Here is a 16,748-nt window from a genome sequence, read left to right as displayed (position 1 = left end):
TTTACAGACACAGCATCTTGAACTGTAATCCCATGAGATCTCGCAAATTAAGGAAGGTCAGGCCAGGTTCATAGTTGGATAGAAGACCCCAAAGTGTACTGGAGGTATTAGTAGTGCTTATTCCATAGATGGCGCTCAAAAGAATGCCCCAGCATGAAGATATGGTGCCATCTGTCTGATGACACACACAATCAAGTACCTGGTGACTTCTAGCCATGATTTCCTGCCACTTTTCACAAGAGCCGGGATGTTGATCTTAGAATCCTAGCCAAATTCCACCTTGGCTAATTGTGTTCTGCCTCCTTAAATTTCCTCTGCAGCTTGAATTGGCTGTGGTAGCCTTCGCTTCCTGTCCGGAACATCAGTGATGCTGGGTGCTATTAAAGAATTGCTACAGTCAAGAGGCCTTTCAGTGGTGGACATTTCGTCCCTGTGTGCAGAATGGACATCATGGTTTGGGCTTTTCTGGGGTGAAGGGCACTGTATAAATATATGTTGTTGCTGCTCCTGCTACTTTGGCTTTCAGCACTCAGTGATGCCAGCGCTTTGTATGTGACAAGTCTTCAGTGAATTGTTTGGTGAGACTGGGCCAGGTCCAGCCATAGGGATGCTATTCAAACACTTTAAAAAGAGTTGCTCCTAGTTACAACAGGACTGAATTTAACCCATAGCGCAGTGGACGAGAACGTCATCACTCCCTCGGCAATGTCTGCAGAATCCTTTTAGTAAGCATCTCTCAGCACTCCCCTACACTTTGACTGCTGATTCATCTTCATTGCCTTTACATAGATCATGCTTCGGCTGCTACAAACGGCTGCCATTTAAATAAAGCAAACAGAGGAAGGTTTGTTTCTGTCCCTTCCAAAATCACTCTGGTCTGATGGGCAGAGTGGGGCAGTCACCTGTCTTAGGCCAGTGACAGATTTCAAGTCTGGTTCTCTTGTAAACCTCTTTTTATTGTTGGGAAGGGGGGAGTATCCGAGGCTCTTGGCTGGGAAGTTGTTTATGTACCAGTTCTTAGCGCCGTGATGTGAATGGCTAAGCTATTTAACGTGACTTCTAGAAGTTTCTAAAATGTTATAACTCACTTCTCCCTCAGAAGTTTGTATTCCTGCCACTCAAAGAACTGGCTTTTATCAGCAGAGAAATACTGAAAATAATTAGATGTGTTTTAAAAAAACAAAAACAAAAAAAAAAAACTGAACGAAAACCTCTCCCTCACATTTCAAAAATAACTGTTTGTAAAAGTGGCATATACGGAATACATGGCGGGGTGGGGTGCAGTAGAGAGTTTATTGGCACTTCTGCAAATCACTCCAAATAATGCTTCAGCCCTTGTGGGTAACGCCCAGCCATCCCTAACTCAGAGCAATAAACCCTTGGCACCGCAGCACCTGCACTGTTTTCCATATTAGCTATAACCCGCCAGATGCCTCTTCCCCTGAGAGGATCCTAATTGTGAAGTACGCAAAGTTCTGAAGAACCCTGAAGTGCTGTCAAGGATGGGATAGGCTGTTTGTTTAGATAAAGTGCCTGCTTGGCAGGAGTTGATCTGCTGGAAACAGATAGGCATGCTCTTCAGGGTCTTATCTGTTGCATAGAGGGTGCTGCCAAAGTTTAAACACTCAGAGACATCACTACCCTGATTATTCATTGCAGAAGCCTTTGGGTCAAGGTAGGGCTGCTTTCACTTACTTTTAAAGAAACTTGACTCTCTACAACTTTTATTTATGATTACATTAGCCGAGACGGAGGTGGTATTGGGAGGCCTTACTTTTATGCTATTCTCTGTCAAAATCTGCATGGCTTGTGATACGTGAGTGACTTCAGCACCACGTTTGCAAAAGGAAGCAGTACTGAAATGGGTCGTTTGTAGAGTCAAGTAATTTTTTCCCCAGTAAATTCCATTTAGTCATTGGGACGGTTACTTAATTTGAGAACGATGCTGGAATTTCCCGGTTAGAATGAGATGCATCTTGAACACAGATGAGTTTGGTGTGTTTGATTCTTGTTTTGAACTGAAGGAATGTAAGATCATGGTTACGTTGCAGAAATTTGTAGGCATCAGAAGTGTGTGAGTGACTGTGTGTGTGTGTGTGTACGCACGCCAGAGTCTGCAGTGCTTATAGTTAATTAAGTAGAACAAACGCAATAGTGAGAGGGGTGGGTGAAATAATCCAGCAGAGGTGTGTAAAATATACCTATACTGCAGGTTATTGCTTTCCATCCTCATGTATATAATTGTACTAGTCTGACCTTCATATTTTAAATTTTGCTGGGAGAACTTCAGCACTTAAAAATCATCCATAGTAGGGGCTCTTCCCTGTTTGTTCACCGAATTGCCGTGTTTCTCTGTTGTTCCGTGTGGTGGCCATGTGGATTTATTTTTCTCTGTTAGATCACAGTGCTGATGAAGTTCCAGATTGAAAGTCATGGGGATTGATTTCCCCTGTTATGCATAGAACAGGTGCAGTATCCTAGGGCCTTGTGGAAGTGCAGGTTTCCCTGTGCTTTGTTTCCACTGAACAGTTCTCTGCAGGGCAGGCTGGCTTTTGTGACCAGAACACCTGTCCAGTGGGAACAGGGCTAAACCCACTAAACATAACAGCCACATTTGCTCTGGAGCACTTTCTCCCCTGCCCCCCACTTTTTGTTGGCCTGTGGACAATGGGACTAGGCTGTCCTTTCACTCCCTACCATCTGGATGTTGGAAACAGAGGGAAGGTCACACTTTTCCTCCAGTCCTCATGACCATGCCCAGTATTCTTCTCCCTGCTTGACTATGTGGGAGATGCTCCTCCCTTCTCACTAGGTGGGAGGCCAGTTCTACTCTCAGTATTGTCACTCCCCCAGAATTTAAAAAATCATGAGCCAGATCCCCTAAAATTACAAGGTTTTAAAAAATGATTTGGGGCTCTTTTTCTTGCCGTCTGGTGTTGGAGCCAGGGAGTTCAAATTAAGTTTTTCTCTGCATCCATTAGGTGTAGAGGCTTTTTTTTAATAAAACCCTAAGATTCACAAGTAATCACATGATCCCAGCAGCTGGAGCTTTAAGATAAAACTCCTAATAATAAAAGTAACTCTGCTTTCTCCACAACCAAAAAGGCAGCATCCAATGAAGTGAGCTGTATGCTCAAATAAATTTGTTAGTCTCTAAGGTGCCACAAGTACTCCTTTTCTTTTTGCGAATACAGACTAACACGGCTGCTACTCTGAAAAGTATCTCTTCTCTTCTCCCTGAAGTGGACAACAAAGGAAAATCGATTTGTCTTTAAATTTTGATGTAACACTCTTTCCAACCCCCCGAACTCAGAAGTTCTCAAGCTGTTCCATGCTGTGAACCTTGTCATTTGAGGGGACTGCTTATGAACACTTCCTCTCCCATTTGGGACTGCATACATCCCTTTCCTCCTTACCTAGCAGGCAGTTAGGCTGGATGCTTCTCTTTCTTTCTAGCGTCTTTGATAGACTCCCAGGCTCTTTTAAGTAATGGGGAGCCTGGACACCTGTAGAAGCTGCTGGAAGCCAGGTGGAGGAGCCAGCACTACGTGACCAGTCATCTCTCTGCAGAGCAAGTGCTCTGTTGGCCACCCATGGATGACATCTATAGACTTTCTCTGCTGATACTGATTCCTAGCTTGCAATTGCTGTTTTGCCTTTGTATCTTTGGTATTAAATGCTGTATTATGGGTGGAGGATCTTCACTCATAGCAATGCTTTCCACAGGAAAAAGTATACTAGCCCTCACTCCTGTCTGTCTGACCCCAGCCATGAAGCTTTACCATCCTATAGGCACCCTAATCTGGAATTGCCAAAGGCTTGTTTATACAGGGACACTCAGGAAAATTAATCCAAACAAACTAAGGCTACATCTACACTACAGAGCCTATGTTGGTGTAGACATGCCGTATGCTGACAGAAGGAATTTTTCTGCTGGTGTGGGAACATAAACTCCCTGAACAAATTTAACTCCATGAACTCAAGCAGCCTTCTGCCAGCATAGCTGAGCTGGCATAAATTTAAAGTGCACACCAGACCAAAAGGTGTGAATTCAAAGCAGATTAGCTTTGTGTATCCCTGTGAAGACATGGTCATTCAGAATTAAAATGACATTAATTCAGTTTAACTTAATTCCCTTTGGAAGGCTGAGCTGAGGCCACTAATTTGGAATGAGTGTTCACATGGGGTTTAATGCAGTTTAATTGATCCCCTTTGAATTAACACCATTAGTTAATTTGGATTAATTTTGCTGAGTGTTCCCATAAAGGCAAACCTTAAGAGATACTCTTGCCTGGATGCCGTGAAGACCTCACTCAGCGTTTGGGGAAGAGGAACAGTCTGGGGGAAATGTCACTAAGGTTAGCTAGGGAGAACAAAAGGAGAATTAAAAAGAAACATACAGTTAGTGTTTAGATACAGTACAGCTAATTCATGAGCTTTTCACTTCTGGGTCAACAGTTACGAAATGACGGAAAGGTGATAACACCTGTGGCTGTTCAGTGAAGTGAATTGATGGGTCTCAGGTCAAATGCTTGTAGACATGTTTCCTCATCAGAAATGTCTGTCATGGTTGCTATCAATTGATCCTCTAGTTGACATAGAGACCAAGGCCTGGAAGTCAGGCAGAGCTCTGTCCTCACCTGTAGAGGTCCTCCTTCCAGGGGGCACAATAGCAGGACAGCATGTAGGAAGGTGCCTACCATATCTTTGTTGGGCCTGTTTGGACAGAAGCTTCCATCTGGCATCGTCCACACCAGAAAATTGGCACAATTTAAAAAAAAAAAAATACCCAATTGAAGTATTGAATTGCAAACCTCATTTTCACCTATGGCAAACTCCAGGTTTTGTGAACTGCATGGCAGCTTAGTAGTTACATTTTATCGCTTACATGCTTGCCAGTCTTATAAAAAGCATCAAAATGCAGCCCACTGTGGGCAGGATCTAATCAATATGATTCCCGGAGCTCCAGAAAGAGGCTGGCCATATGGCCAGATAATTAGAACTGCTTTTGTTTGTTTTAGGTGGGCAAAACTCCATTAATGCTTTTAAAATCAAGGACAGAGAATGAATTCTGACGTTTCTGTCCGCTTCAAACACCAATTCTTGTGGCTTATCACTTTGTGAGTTTTTTCAGGGCAAGCTCTTGAAGGTTTTCCATGCAGTTCAGTAAGATGATTTTGTAGTTGTTTAAAGCAGAAATTAAATTGCATAGACATCTTCCTAGGAGGAAAGAAAAGTTGGGAGAGTTGAGATCCCTCACTCAGTTCTGAAGATCCAGTTAATTTATTGCCAGCTAACAAAACCATGTGAGCTCACTTCCTTACTGCGGTAACCTGAGCAGCATTGCTGGTTTCAGCTCCCGCCCATCCAGTTGTGGTAAACCTGGCATTATAATAGTAGCTGGTTATTAATCACTACCCTTGGCTGTAATTAGAGCAGCTATCACAGGGGCGGGCAAACTTTTTGGCCTGAGGGCCGCATCAGGTTTTGGAAATTGTATGGAGGGACAGTTAGCCATAGCATGGCCCAGCCCCCGCCCCCTGCTTCTTGCCCCCTGATGGCACCCCCTGTTCCTGATGACCCCTGCCCCATCCACCGCCCCCCCCCACCCCATTCAACCCCCGCTCCTTCCTGACTTCCCCCCAGGACCCCTGCCCCATCCACCGGCCCCCTCCCCCACCCCATCCAATCCCCCCTCCTTCCTGACTTCCCCCCAGGACTCCTGCCCCATCCAACCACCCCTTCTCCCTGACTGCCCCCCTCCGCCCCGTTCCCTGCCCTCTGACAGCCCCGACCCCTATCCACACCCCTGACACCCCCCCACCCCCGAACTCCCCTGTCCTCTATCCAACCCCCCCGCTCCCTGCCCCCTTACCACACTGTCTGGAGCACCGGAGCCAGCCACGTGCTGTGTGGCACAGAGCACCGGTCAGAGAATCATAGAATATCAGGGTTGGAAGGTACCTCAGGAGGTCATCTAGTCCAACCCCCTGCTCAAAGCAGGACCAATTCCCAACTAAATCATCCCAGCCAGGGCTTTGTCAAGCCTGACCTTAAAAACTTCTAGGGAAGGAGATTCCCCCACCTCCCTAAGTAACGCATTCCAGTGTTTCACCACCCTCCTAGTGAAAAAGTTTTTCCTAATATCCAGCCTAAACCTCCCCCACTGCAACTTGAGACCATTACTCCTTGTTCTGTCATCTGGTACCACGGAGAACAGTCTAGATCCATCCTCTTTGGAACCCCCTTTCAGGTAGTTGAAAGTAGCTATCAAATCGCCCCTCATTCTTCTCTTCCTCAGACTAAACAATCCCAGTTCCCTCAGCCTCTCCTCATAAGTCATGTGTTCCAGTCCCCTAATCATTTTTGTTGCCCTCTGCTGGACTCTTTCCAATTTTTCCACATCCTTCTTGTAGTGTGGGGCCCAAAACTGGACACAGTACTCCAGATGAGGCCTCACCAGTGTCGAATAGAGGGGAACAATCACGTCCCTCGATCTGCTGGCAGTGCCCTCACTTATGCTTCCCAAAATGCCATTGGCCTTCTTGGCAACAAGGGCACATTGTTGACTCATATCCAGCTTCTCGTCCACTGTAACTCCTAGGTCCTTTTCCGCAGAACTGCTGCCTAGCCATTCGGTCCCTAATCTGCAGTGGTGCATGGGATTCTTCCGTTCTAAGTGCAGGACCTCTGTACTTGTCCTTGTTGAACCTCCTCAGATTTCTTTTGGCCCAGTCCTCTAATTTGTCTAGGTCCCTCTGTATCCTATCCCTACCCTCCAGCGTATCTACCTCTCCTCCCAGTTTAGTGTCATCTGCAAACTTGCTGAGGGTGCAATCCACACCATCCTCCAGATCATTTATGAAGATATTGAACAAAACCAGCCCAAGGCCCGACCCTTGGGGCACTCCACTTGATACTGGCTGCCAACTAGACATGGAGCCATTGATCACTACCCGTTGAGCCCGACAATCTAGCCAACTTTCTATGCACCTTGTAGTCCATTCATCCAGCCCATACTTCTTTAACTTGCTGACAAGAATACTGTGGGAGACAGTGTCAAAAGCTTTGCTAAAGTCAAGGAATAACACGTCCACTGCTTTTCCCTCATCCACAGAGCCAGTTATCTTGTCATAGAAGGCAATTGGATTAGTCAGGCATGACTTGCCCTTGGTGAATCCATGCTGACTGTTCCTGATCACTTTCCTCTCCTCCAAGTGCTTCAGAATTGATTCCTTGAGGACCTGCTCCATGATTTTTCCGGGGACTGAGGTGAGGCTGACTGGCCTATAGTTCCCAGGATCATCCTCCTCCTTCCCTTTTTAAAAGATGGGCACTACATTAGCCTTTTTCCAGTCGTCCGGGACTTCCCCGGATCGCCATGAGTTTTCAAAGGTAATGGCCAATGGCTCTGCAATCACATCCGCCAACTCCTTTAGCACTCTCGGATGCAGCGCATCTGGCCCCATGGACTTGTGCACGTCCAGCTTTTCTAAATAGTCCTGAACCACTTCTTTCTCCACAGAGGGCTGGTCACCTCCTCCCCATGCTGTGCTGCCCAGTGCGACAGTCTGGGAGCTGACCTTGTTCGTGAAGACAGAGGCAAAAAAAGCATTGAGTACATTAGCTTTTTTCACATCCTCTGTCACTAGGTTGCCTCCCTCATTCAGGAAGGGGCCCACACTTTCCTTGACTTTCTTCTTGTTGCTGACGTACCTGAAGAAACCCTTCTTGTTACTCTTAACATCTCTTGCTAGCTGCCACTCCAGGTGTGATTTGGCCTTCCTGATTTCACTCCTGCATACCTGAGTAATATTTTTATACTCTTCCCTGGTCATTTGTCCAATCTTCCACTTCTTGTAAGCTTCTTTTTTGTGTTTAAGATCAGCAAGGATTTCACTGTTGAGCCAAGCTGGTTGCCTGCCATATTTGCTATTCTTTCTACACATCGGGATGGTTTGTCCCTATAACCTCAATAAGGATTCTTTACAATGCAGCCAGCTCTCCTGGACTCCTTTCCCCTACATGTTATTCTCCCAGGGGATCCTGCCCATCAGTTCCTTGAGGTTGTCAAAGTCTGCTTTTCTGAAGTCCAGGGACCGTATTCTGCTGCTCTCCTTTCTTCCCAGTGTCAGGATCCTGAACTCGACCATCTCCTGGTCACTGCCTCCCAGGTTCCCATCCACTTTTGCTTCCCCTACTAATTCTTCCCGGTTTGTGAGCAGCAGTTCAAGAAGAACTCTGCCTCGAGTTGGTTCCTTCAGCACTTGCACCAGGAAATTGTCCCTTACACTTCCCCAAAACTTCCTGGATTGTCTGTGCACCGCTGTATTGCTCTCCCACCAGATATCAGGCTGATTGAAGTCTCCCATAAGAACCAGTGCCTGCGACCTAGTAACTTCCGTTAGTTAGAATCATAGAATATCAGGGTTGGAAGGGACCTCTGGAGGTCATCTAGTCCAACCCCCTGCTCAAAGCAGGACCAATTCCTAATTTTTGCCCCAGATCCCTAAATGACCCCCTCAAGCATTGAACTCACAACCCTGGGTTTAGCAGGCCAATGCTCAAACCACTGAGCTATCCCTCCCCCCAGAAGAAAGCCTTGCCCACTTCAGCCCCCTGGTCTATAGCAGACTCCCACCACGGCATCACCCTTGTTGCTCACACTTCTAAACTTAATCCAGACACACTCAGGTTTTTCTGCAGTTTCAAACCAGAGCTCTGAGCAGTCATACTGCTCTCTTACATACAATGCAACTCCCCCACCTTTTCTGCCCTGCCTGTCCTTCCTGAACAGTTTATATCCATCCATGACAGTACTCCAGTCATGTGAGTTATCCCACCAAGTCTCTGTTATTCCAGTCACATCATAATTCCTTGACTGTGCCAGGACTTCCAGTTCTCCCTGCTTGTTTCCCAGACTTCTTGCATTTGTGTATAGGCACTTGAGATAACTTGCTGTTTGTCCTGCTTTCTTAGTATGAGGCAGGAGCCCTCCCCTTTCGCACTCTCCTGCTCGTGCTTCCTCCCAGTATCCCACTTCCCCACTTACCTCAGGGCTTTGGTCTCCTTCCCCCAGTGAACCTAGTTTAAAGCCCTCCTCACTAGGTTAGCCAGCCTGTTTGCGAAGATGCTCTTCCCTCTCTTTGTTAGGTGGAGCCCATCTCTGCCTAGCACTCCTTCTTCTTGGAACACCATCCCATGGTCAAAGACTCCAAAGCCTTCTCTCCGACACTACCTGCGTAGCCATTCGTTGACTTCCACGATTCGACGGTCCCAACCCCGGCCTTTTCCTTCCACGGGGAGGATGGATGAGAACACCACTTGCGCCTCAAACTCCTTTATCCTTCTTCCCAGAGCCATGTAGTCCACAGTGATCCGCCCAAGGTCATTCTTGGCAGTATCATTGGTGCCCACGTGGAGAAGCAGGAAGGGGTAGCGATTCAAGGGCTTGATGAGTCTTGGCAGTCTCTCCGTCACACTGTGAATCCTAGCTCCTGGCAAGCAGCAGACTTCTCGGTTTTCCCGGTCAGGGCGGCAGATAGATGACTCATTCCCCCTGAGGAGAGAGTACCCGACAACCACCACCCGCCTCCTTCTCTTGGGATCGGTGGTTGTGGAACCCCCAACCCTAGGACAGTGCATCTCATGCCTTCCAATCGGCAGAGTCTCCTTCTGTTCCCTTTCCTCAGGTGTATCATCTGGTCCGCTCTCCGCGTTAGTACCTGTGGAGAGAACATGAAAGCGGTTGCTCACCTGTATCTGCGCTGCTGGTACATGGATGCTCCCCTTTCTTCTTCTGGAGGTCACATGCTGCCAAATTTCTTCACCGTCCTCCTGTCCCCGCTGCACAACCTGCTCTGAATCTTCAGAACATTGTGTCCGTAGAAGCATATCCTGACGTCTGTCCAGGAAATCTTCAGTTTCTCTTTTGCAACGCAGGGTCAATACTTGTTTCTCCAGACCTTGAACCTTCTCTTCCAGTATGGAGACCAGCTTGCACTTTATACAGACTTCGTACAAGGTCAGGCAGCCCTGCCGCCTGGCTGGAGCCAGCCACGCGCCGTGCGGCACGGAGCACCGGATCCGGCCAGGCTCTGCAGCTGCCCCAGGAGCTCACTGCCCCACGCCCGGAGCATTGTGCTGGCAGCGCAGTGAGCTGAGGCTGCGGGGGAGGGGCTGGGGACCAGCCTCCCGGGCCAGGAGCTCAGGGGCTGGGCAGGAGGGTCCCGCGGGCCGTAGTTTGTCCACCTCTGAGCTATCATGACATCAACATCACTTTTAGTGGAGAGTTGTTAGCAGACTCATGGTCTCTGCTTAGCAGAACTGGAAAATTTTGTCAGCACCCGTATACCATAAATTAAACGGGATACTTGTTTTCCTTTGCACCTTATTCTTGGCTGTAGTATCTCACAAACTGCTTCTTGAGGAGGTACACTTAGTTTCCCTCCTGCTTCCTTACCCCTACGTACTTTGGAGAGGGAGCTCTCTGGGACTGTAAGGAATCTGGACTTTTCTTGAGAAGAAAAAGAAGATTTTACTTTGCCTGAAGATTTCCTTTCTTCTCACAGGAAGGCCCACAACAAATACTTGGGAATTCCTGCTTCCCATTCCTATGCATAGACCACTAGACCATTCCTAGCTACAAAACAGCTACACAACTAGGAATGTTTGTTGTTAATATTTATTTGTATTGTGGGAGCATTTAGGAGCCATAGACTGGGGCTTCATGGCGCTTAGGTGCTCAGCAAACGCAGAGCAGAAAGATTCCAGTGTAACCTACATTCATACAAGTGCTTTGTTACCACCTTAAATCTTTTTTTTTTTTTTAAATCACTTGTACGTTGTTCCAGCTGATTACTCACAGAATGGCAGGCCATTTATCCTATGCAGCACACATTCGTGAAGACAGTGGTCCTTGCAACAATGTTGTGTCTGGGTGGAAAATGCTTTTCTGCTCTCTCCTTTTGTGTGTTAAAATCATTTTAATTCTTTCACACCTGGATTTGCTCTACTGAGTCTGCCCTTTTCTGGGTCATTTAGGGACACAAATTAGCTTAATTGGCAAATGTACTGTTCAGATCACCGGCGCAGAAATAACTTGGTAGTAAGCCAGGTAAAGCACCCCTTTCTTTTTTGATTGTTGGCAGACGCTTCAGCACCGATTCAGGTCATCCAGCTCTGAGAAGAGTTCAGGACTTGTAGAGAGGTTATTTTATTTTTTAATTTGTGTCATAGGCCAGAATTCTTCAAATTACGTCAAACAGCAAAATACAGGAGGGTCGAGGAAGCTTTTTGTTAACTATGCAAAATGTGTGAAAATCAAATGAAAAAGAACAACTCTGCATTCTATAATGCTCTAGATCTAAGGACAGGTTTCAGAATAGCAGCCGTGTTAGTCTGTATCTGCAAAAAGAAAAGGAGGACTTGTGGCACCTTAGAGACTAACAAATTTATTTGAGCATAAGCTTTTGTGAGCTACAGCTCACTTCATCGGATGCATTCAGTGGAAAATACAGTGGGGAGATTTATATACACAGAGAACATGAAACAATGGGTGTTACCATACACTGTGATAAGAGTGATCAGGTAAGGTGAGCTATTACCGGCGGGGGCGGGGCTTTTGTAGTGATAATCAAGGTGGGCCATTTCCAGCAGTTGACCAGAACGTCTGAGGAACAGCGGGAGGGAGGGGGGGAATAAACATGGGGAAATAGTTTTACTTTGTGTAATGACCCATCCACTCCCAGTCTTTATTCAAGCCTAAGTTAATTGTATCCAGTTTGCAAATTAATTCCAATTCAGCAGTCTCTCGCTGGAGTCTGTTTTTGAAGTTTTTTTGTTGAAGAATTGCCGCTTTTAGGTCTGTAATCGAGTGACCAAAGAGGTTGAAGTGTTCTTCGACTGGTTTTTGAATGTTATAATTCTTGTCGTCTAATTTGTGTCCATTTATTCTTTTACGTAGAGACTGTCCAGTTTGGCCAATGTACATGGCAGAGGGGCATTGCTGGCACATGATGGCATATATCACATTGGTAGATGTGCAGGTGAACGAGCCTCTGATAGTGTGGCTGATGTGATTAGGCCCTATGATGGTGTCCCCTGAATAGATATGTGGACACAGTTGGCATATCTTTGTGGGCTTTGTTGCAAGGATAGGTTCCTGGGTTAGTGGTTCTGTTGTGTGGTGTGTAGTTGCTGGTGAGTGTTTGCTTCAGGTTGGGGGGCTGTCTGTAAGCAAGGACTGGCCTGTCTCCCAAGATCTGTGAGAGTGATGGGTCGTCCTTCAGGATAGGTTGCAGATCCTTGATGATGCATTGGAGAGGTTTTAGTTGGGGGCTGAAGGTGATGGCTAGTGGCCTTCTGTTATTTTCTTTGTTGGGCCTGTCCTGTAGTAGATAACTTCTGGGTACTCTTCTGGCTCTGTCATTCTGTTTCTTCACTTCAGCAGGTGGGTATTATAGTTGTAAGAATGCTTGACAGAAATCTTGTAGGTGTTTGTCTCTGTCTGAGGGGTTGGAGCAAATGCGGTTGTATCGTAGAGCTTGGCTGCAGACAATGGATCGTGTGGTGTGGTCTGGATGAAAGCTGGAGGCATGTGGGTAGGCATAGCGGTCGGTAGGTTTCCGGTATAGGGTGGTGGTTATGTGACTATCGCTTATTAGCACTGTAGTGTCCAGGAAGTGGATCTCTTGTGTGGACTGGACCAGGCTGAGGTTGATGGTGGGATGGAAATTGTTGAAATCATGGTGGAATTCCTCAAGAGCTTCTTTTCCAGATGATGAAGATGTCATCAGTGTAGTGCGAGTAGGGATATCAGGGGATGAGCACTGAGGAAGAGTTGTTCTAAGTCAGCCATAAAAATGTTGGCATACTGTGGGGCCATGGGGATACCCATAGCAGTGCTGCTGATTTGAAGGTATACATTGTCCCCAAATGTGAAATAGTTATGGGTGAGGACAAAGTCAAAGTTCAGCCACTCAGAAACAACTCCAGGTTAGCTGTGGCATTATTGGGGATACTGTTCCTGACGGCTTGTAGTCCATCTTTATGTGGAATGTTGGTGTAGAGTTCTTCTACATCCATAGTGGCTAGGATGGTGTTTTCAGGAATATCACCGATGGATTGTCGTTTCCTCAGGAAGTCAGTGGTGTCTTGAAGATAGCTGGGAGTGCTAGTAGCCTAGGGCCTGAGGAGGGAGTCTACATAGCCAGACAATCCTGCTATCAGGGTGCCAATGCCTGAGATGATGGGGCGTCCAGGATTTCCAGGTTTATGGATCTTGGGTAGCAGATAGAATACCCCAGGTCAGGGTTCCAGGGGTGTGTCTGTGCGGATTTGTTCTTGTGCTTTTTTCAGGGAGTTTCTTGAGCAAATGCTGTAGTTTCTTTTGGTAACCCTCAGTGGGATCAGAGGGTAATGGCTTGTAGAAAGTGGTGTTGGAGAGCTGCCTAGCAGCCTCTTGTTCATATTCTGACCTATCCATGATGACGACAGCACCTCCTTTGTCAGCCTTTTTGATTATGATGTCAGAGTTGTTTCCGAGTGGCTGAACTTTGTGACTTTGTTGTCACCCATAACTATTTCACATTTGGGGACAGTGTATACCCCCGCTGTCCTGCTGGTAATAGCTTACCTTACCTGACCATTCTCATTACAGTGTGTATGGTAACACCCATTGTTTCATGTTCTCTGTGTATATAAATCTCCCCACTGTATTTTCCACTGAATGCATCCGATGAAGTGAGCTGTAGCTCACGAAAGCTTATGCTCAAATAAATTTGTTAGTCTCTAAGATGCCACAAGACCTCCTGTTCTTTTTGTAGATCTAAGGAGCAAGCATTTGTGAACTGTCTCTCCGAACTGTCTGCAAAGGTCGCTGTTTCCTCAGTTACACATAGTAGAATGTGTTTTCCTTTCTTTAAAAAACAAACAAAACCCTAGGAAATAACATTAAGGCTGCAAATTCAAGCACTCAAAAGTTAGGAAATGCCAGAATCAAGCATGCCTGTAAAACTTTGATGTGGCCCCCTTCTGTGTATGCATTATGATACAGTCTTTATATACATACATACTGTTTTTTCCACAGAATCCCTGCCTCCTTCGGCGTACGGGGTGAACTGTGCTCAGTGAATGAATCCGGGTTGTGTATTGAATGAGGCGGTGGTCTGTAGTCCTCTTGTCTCATTCACTGTAGAAATTAGAAGGTGTGTAATGTCAGAGGCCGGAGCCTGGAGGAAGAGCCAGAATGATCTTGCGGCTAAGTCATTTGAGCTCAGTTCTGCCACAGACTTCCAATCCATCAAGCAGTTTGCTGCAGAATTAGTCTGTGTTACACCACAGAGTCCCAGTGTCCCAGACATAGACTTGTGCAAACTGATAGACCAGATAATGCGCCATGATCGGTCCTTTCCCTTGGAAGTTATTAAATTGCTTTTGTAACTTCGGTGGTGCATTGGGTATGAAGTTGCTTGTGTCCTCTGCATGAAATTGATGACACAGGCTTGGTATTTTGTCTCCTACATCTTGTGCAAAAATGATTAGCTCTAAACATTGGTCACAAAAAACATATACTTGTCTATTGAGTGTTTTCACAAAATCTTTTCCTTTTCAGCTGCTTTCCACGAATGCAGTTATTGTTCTCCATTGAGATTGCAGTTGCTTTGATCTCTGTGCCTATAACTTGATACAACTGTGGGGTTTTTTTTAAAGAGCATTCCCCAGTTGATGTCGGCCATTTCAGAATCTAGGCACCATCTTAATGCTTTTTGCTTTTTTTCTTGCTGTTCTGGTAAATGTAAAGGCTATGGACAAAATTTGCTTCTGATAGTAGGTTTAGAAGAGCTCGATAGGGATCTGCATTGGAAGGAGGGTCTAGTAGTCAAATCTTTATCAGACATAATTTATATCAATCAGTCAGGGGGACCACTTTCTTCAGCACATACCTTGAGCTGTAACCTGTCTATGATCATAATAGTGTGCTTTTCAAGTCTCCCTTGAAAGAATTAAATAGCTTGTTGCCGTAGCTTAAAAGGCAGCTAGTTAATAATGGCCATCTGATTTTCCTTCCCTCCCCAAAAAAGAAAAGATTGTGTTCCTGGAATTAGACTGATGAGCACCACAGAGCAATAGGAGATAGTACAGTAATTTGAGTGCAGGGGAAGGTGCATTGCATGAGGTTTTGTATAATAATGTTAAATTTTTTCCCCTTTAGATAACTTTTGCAACAGGATGGCTGAGCCACGTCAGGATTTCAATATGATGGAAGACCATTCGATGAGCCAAGCTAAGCAGATCCCGTCAGGTGAGCCTTACCAGATGGGGGTAGTCATGGGAGAAGGGGAGGACCTTCCCCCACAGGTAGCTATTTTCTCTCCAGGAGAATGAGGATGACACAAGTGGGAGAGCTCAGTACAAGGAGACTGGGGTGAGGTTGCCCATAGTGTTTACGCCTGGGAACGTATATGGTTCAATGAAAGGTTAGTCCAAAGCCTAGGAAAAGGGGACTGGTTTGTGAATTACTTAGGTGCCGAGACATCATCGTGCAGTAAATGAGCTTCTTTGTCTTCTGGGAGATAAACATAAGATACATTCAGATACTTTATAGCTAAAACCGAAGTTTGGGGTTTGGGCTTGGTGATGGAATCACTGCGTGAGATCCTATCACCTGTTACGCCAGAGGCCAGACTTGATCATCATCATCCCCATCTGCCTTGAGTTCTGTTTCCCGTTCAGAGGTAAGTTTCAATAGAAGAAAAAACACTTGAGTCTGCAGAGCGTGTGAAATCTGTAAAAGGCTGTAGAATCTAGCTGCTCATAGAAAAAGGTAAAAGCTGCTGAGGAATTAAAAGGAGGTGAAACAGGCTTTTCCCACATCCGCTATAGAAGGGACCGGGGTGATTGATTTTGTTTTTTTAAAGGTAGATTAATGGTTTCTTTAATAGACTGAGATACAGGACTGAGATTTCCCATCCCTCCATGTATCACCTCAGATCCTCCCTAGTGTACTAGTTCTTTTTGTTCATACTTAAGACTCATGTCCATGGATGTGTAGATGAGCTACCTCCTCTTGTGACACTGGCTTCCTTTTACCGCCTCTGAACATGGTTATAAACCCTTTCCCCCTTTACAGGATTCAGAAAATTAAAAAGTTACTAGGGCAAATCTCTCAAACTCGCATCTACCCCGTTTATGCATTATGGCAGCCATCTTTTCATCCGTTGGTTGCTGGAAAGGTTCAAGAATCTCTGGATAATAACTTAGATATTGGGACAGTGGCATTTGGGGCGGTGGGGGACAATGAGGAATGGAGCGTTGATCATTCTAAGTGAGCTGGCAGGAATGCCGAGGGCGTGCTCTGAGCATTTGGGTTGGTCTGTTGCAGATAGAGGTGGACGAGCTGGTTTAAGTTTAAAAACAAGAACCTCCTTGCCCCTGAAAGTGAACTCTGACCCATTCTGCAGGTGTGAAATGAGTTCACTGGCTTTCCTTCCCAGATGATGTCCTCAACCCATGGCCCATCATCAAGTGGGCCCCACCTTTACCTTCAAGAGACCCCACACCAACCGCAGCTTGGTGGTGATCGTTGCCATTATAATTGAATGGTCAGTGGGGCCTAGTAAAGGGGGTGCCTGAGATGCCAGGCCCCACTTTTGCCCTTATAGAAGGGGAGGAAGGTTTTAGACTTGTTCTGTCTCTGCTTCTCTTCCCTCCACTCTCCAAAGAAACTACTCTGCTTACCAGAGGGG

At 46.1% G+C, this 16,748-nt stretch overlaps 1 protein-coding gene across 18 annotated transcripts in view; it reads left to right on the top strand.

Moving 5' to 3' along the window:
* Positions 1-16,748, top strand: part of MAPT (microtubule associated protein tau) — a 116,258-nt gene that overhangs the window by 50,426 nt on the left and 49,084 nt on the right. For all 18 annotated transcript variants that reach the window (XM_074940581.1, XM_074940577.1, XM_074940588.1 and 15 more), the window contains exon 2: positions 15,215-15,304. In XM_074940581.1, the coding sequence (XP_074796682.1) occupies positions 15,232-15,304 (73 nt within the window). In that variant the 5' untranslated portion in view covers positions 15,215-15,231. The remainder of the gene's footprint in view (positions 1-15,214; positions 15,305-16,748) is intronic.

The sequence above is a fragment of the Natator depressus genome, chromosome 27, assembly GCF_965152275.1.
Source record: "Natator depressus isolate rNatDep1 chromosome 27, rNatDep2.hap1, whole genome shotgun sequence".
In the NCBI taxonomy this organism is placed as follows: Eukaryota; Metazoa; Chordata; order Testudines; family Cheloniidae; genus Natator; species Natator depressus.
The sequence above is the reverse complement of the archived record's forward strand: the minus strand, read 5'-3'. Positions and strand labels throughout refer to the sequence as shown.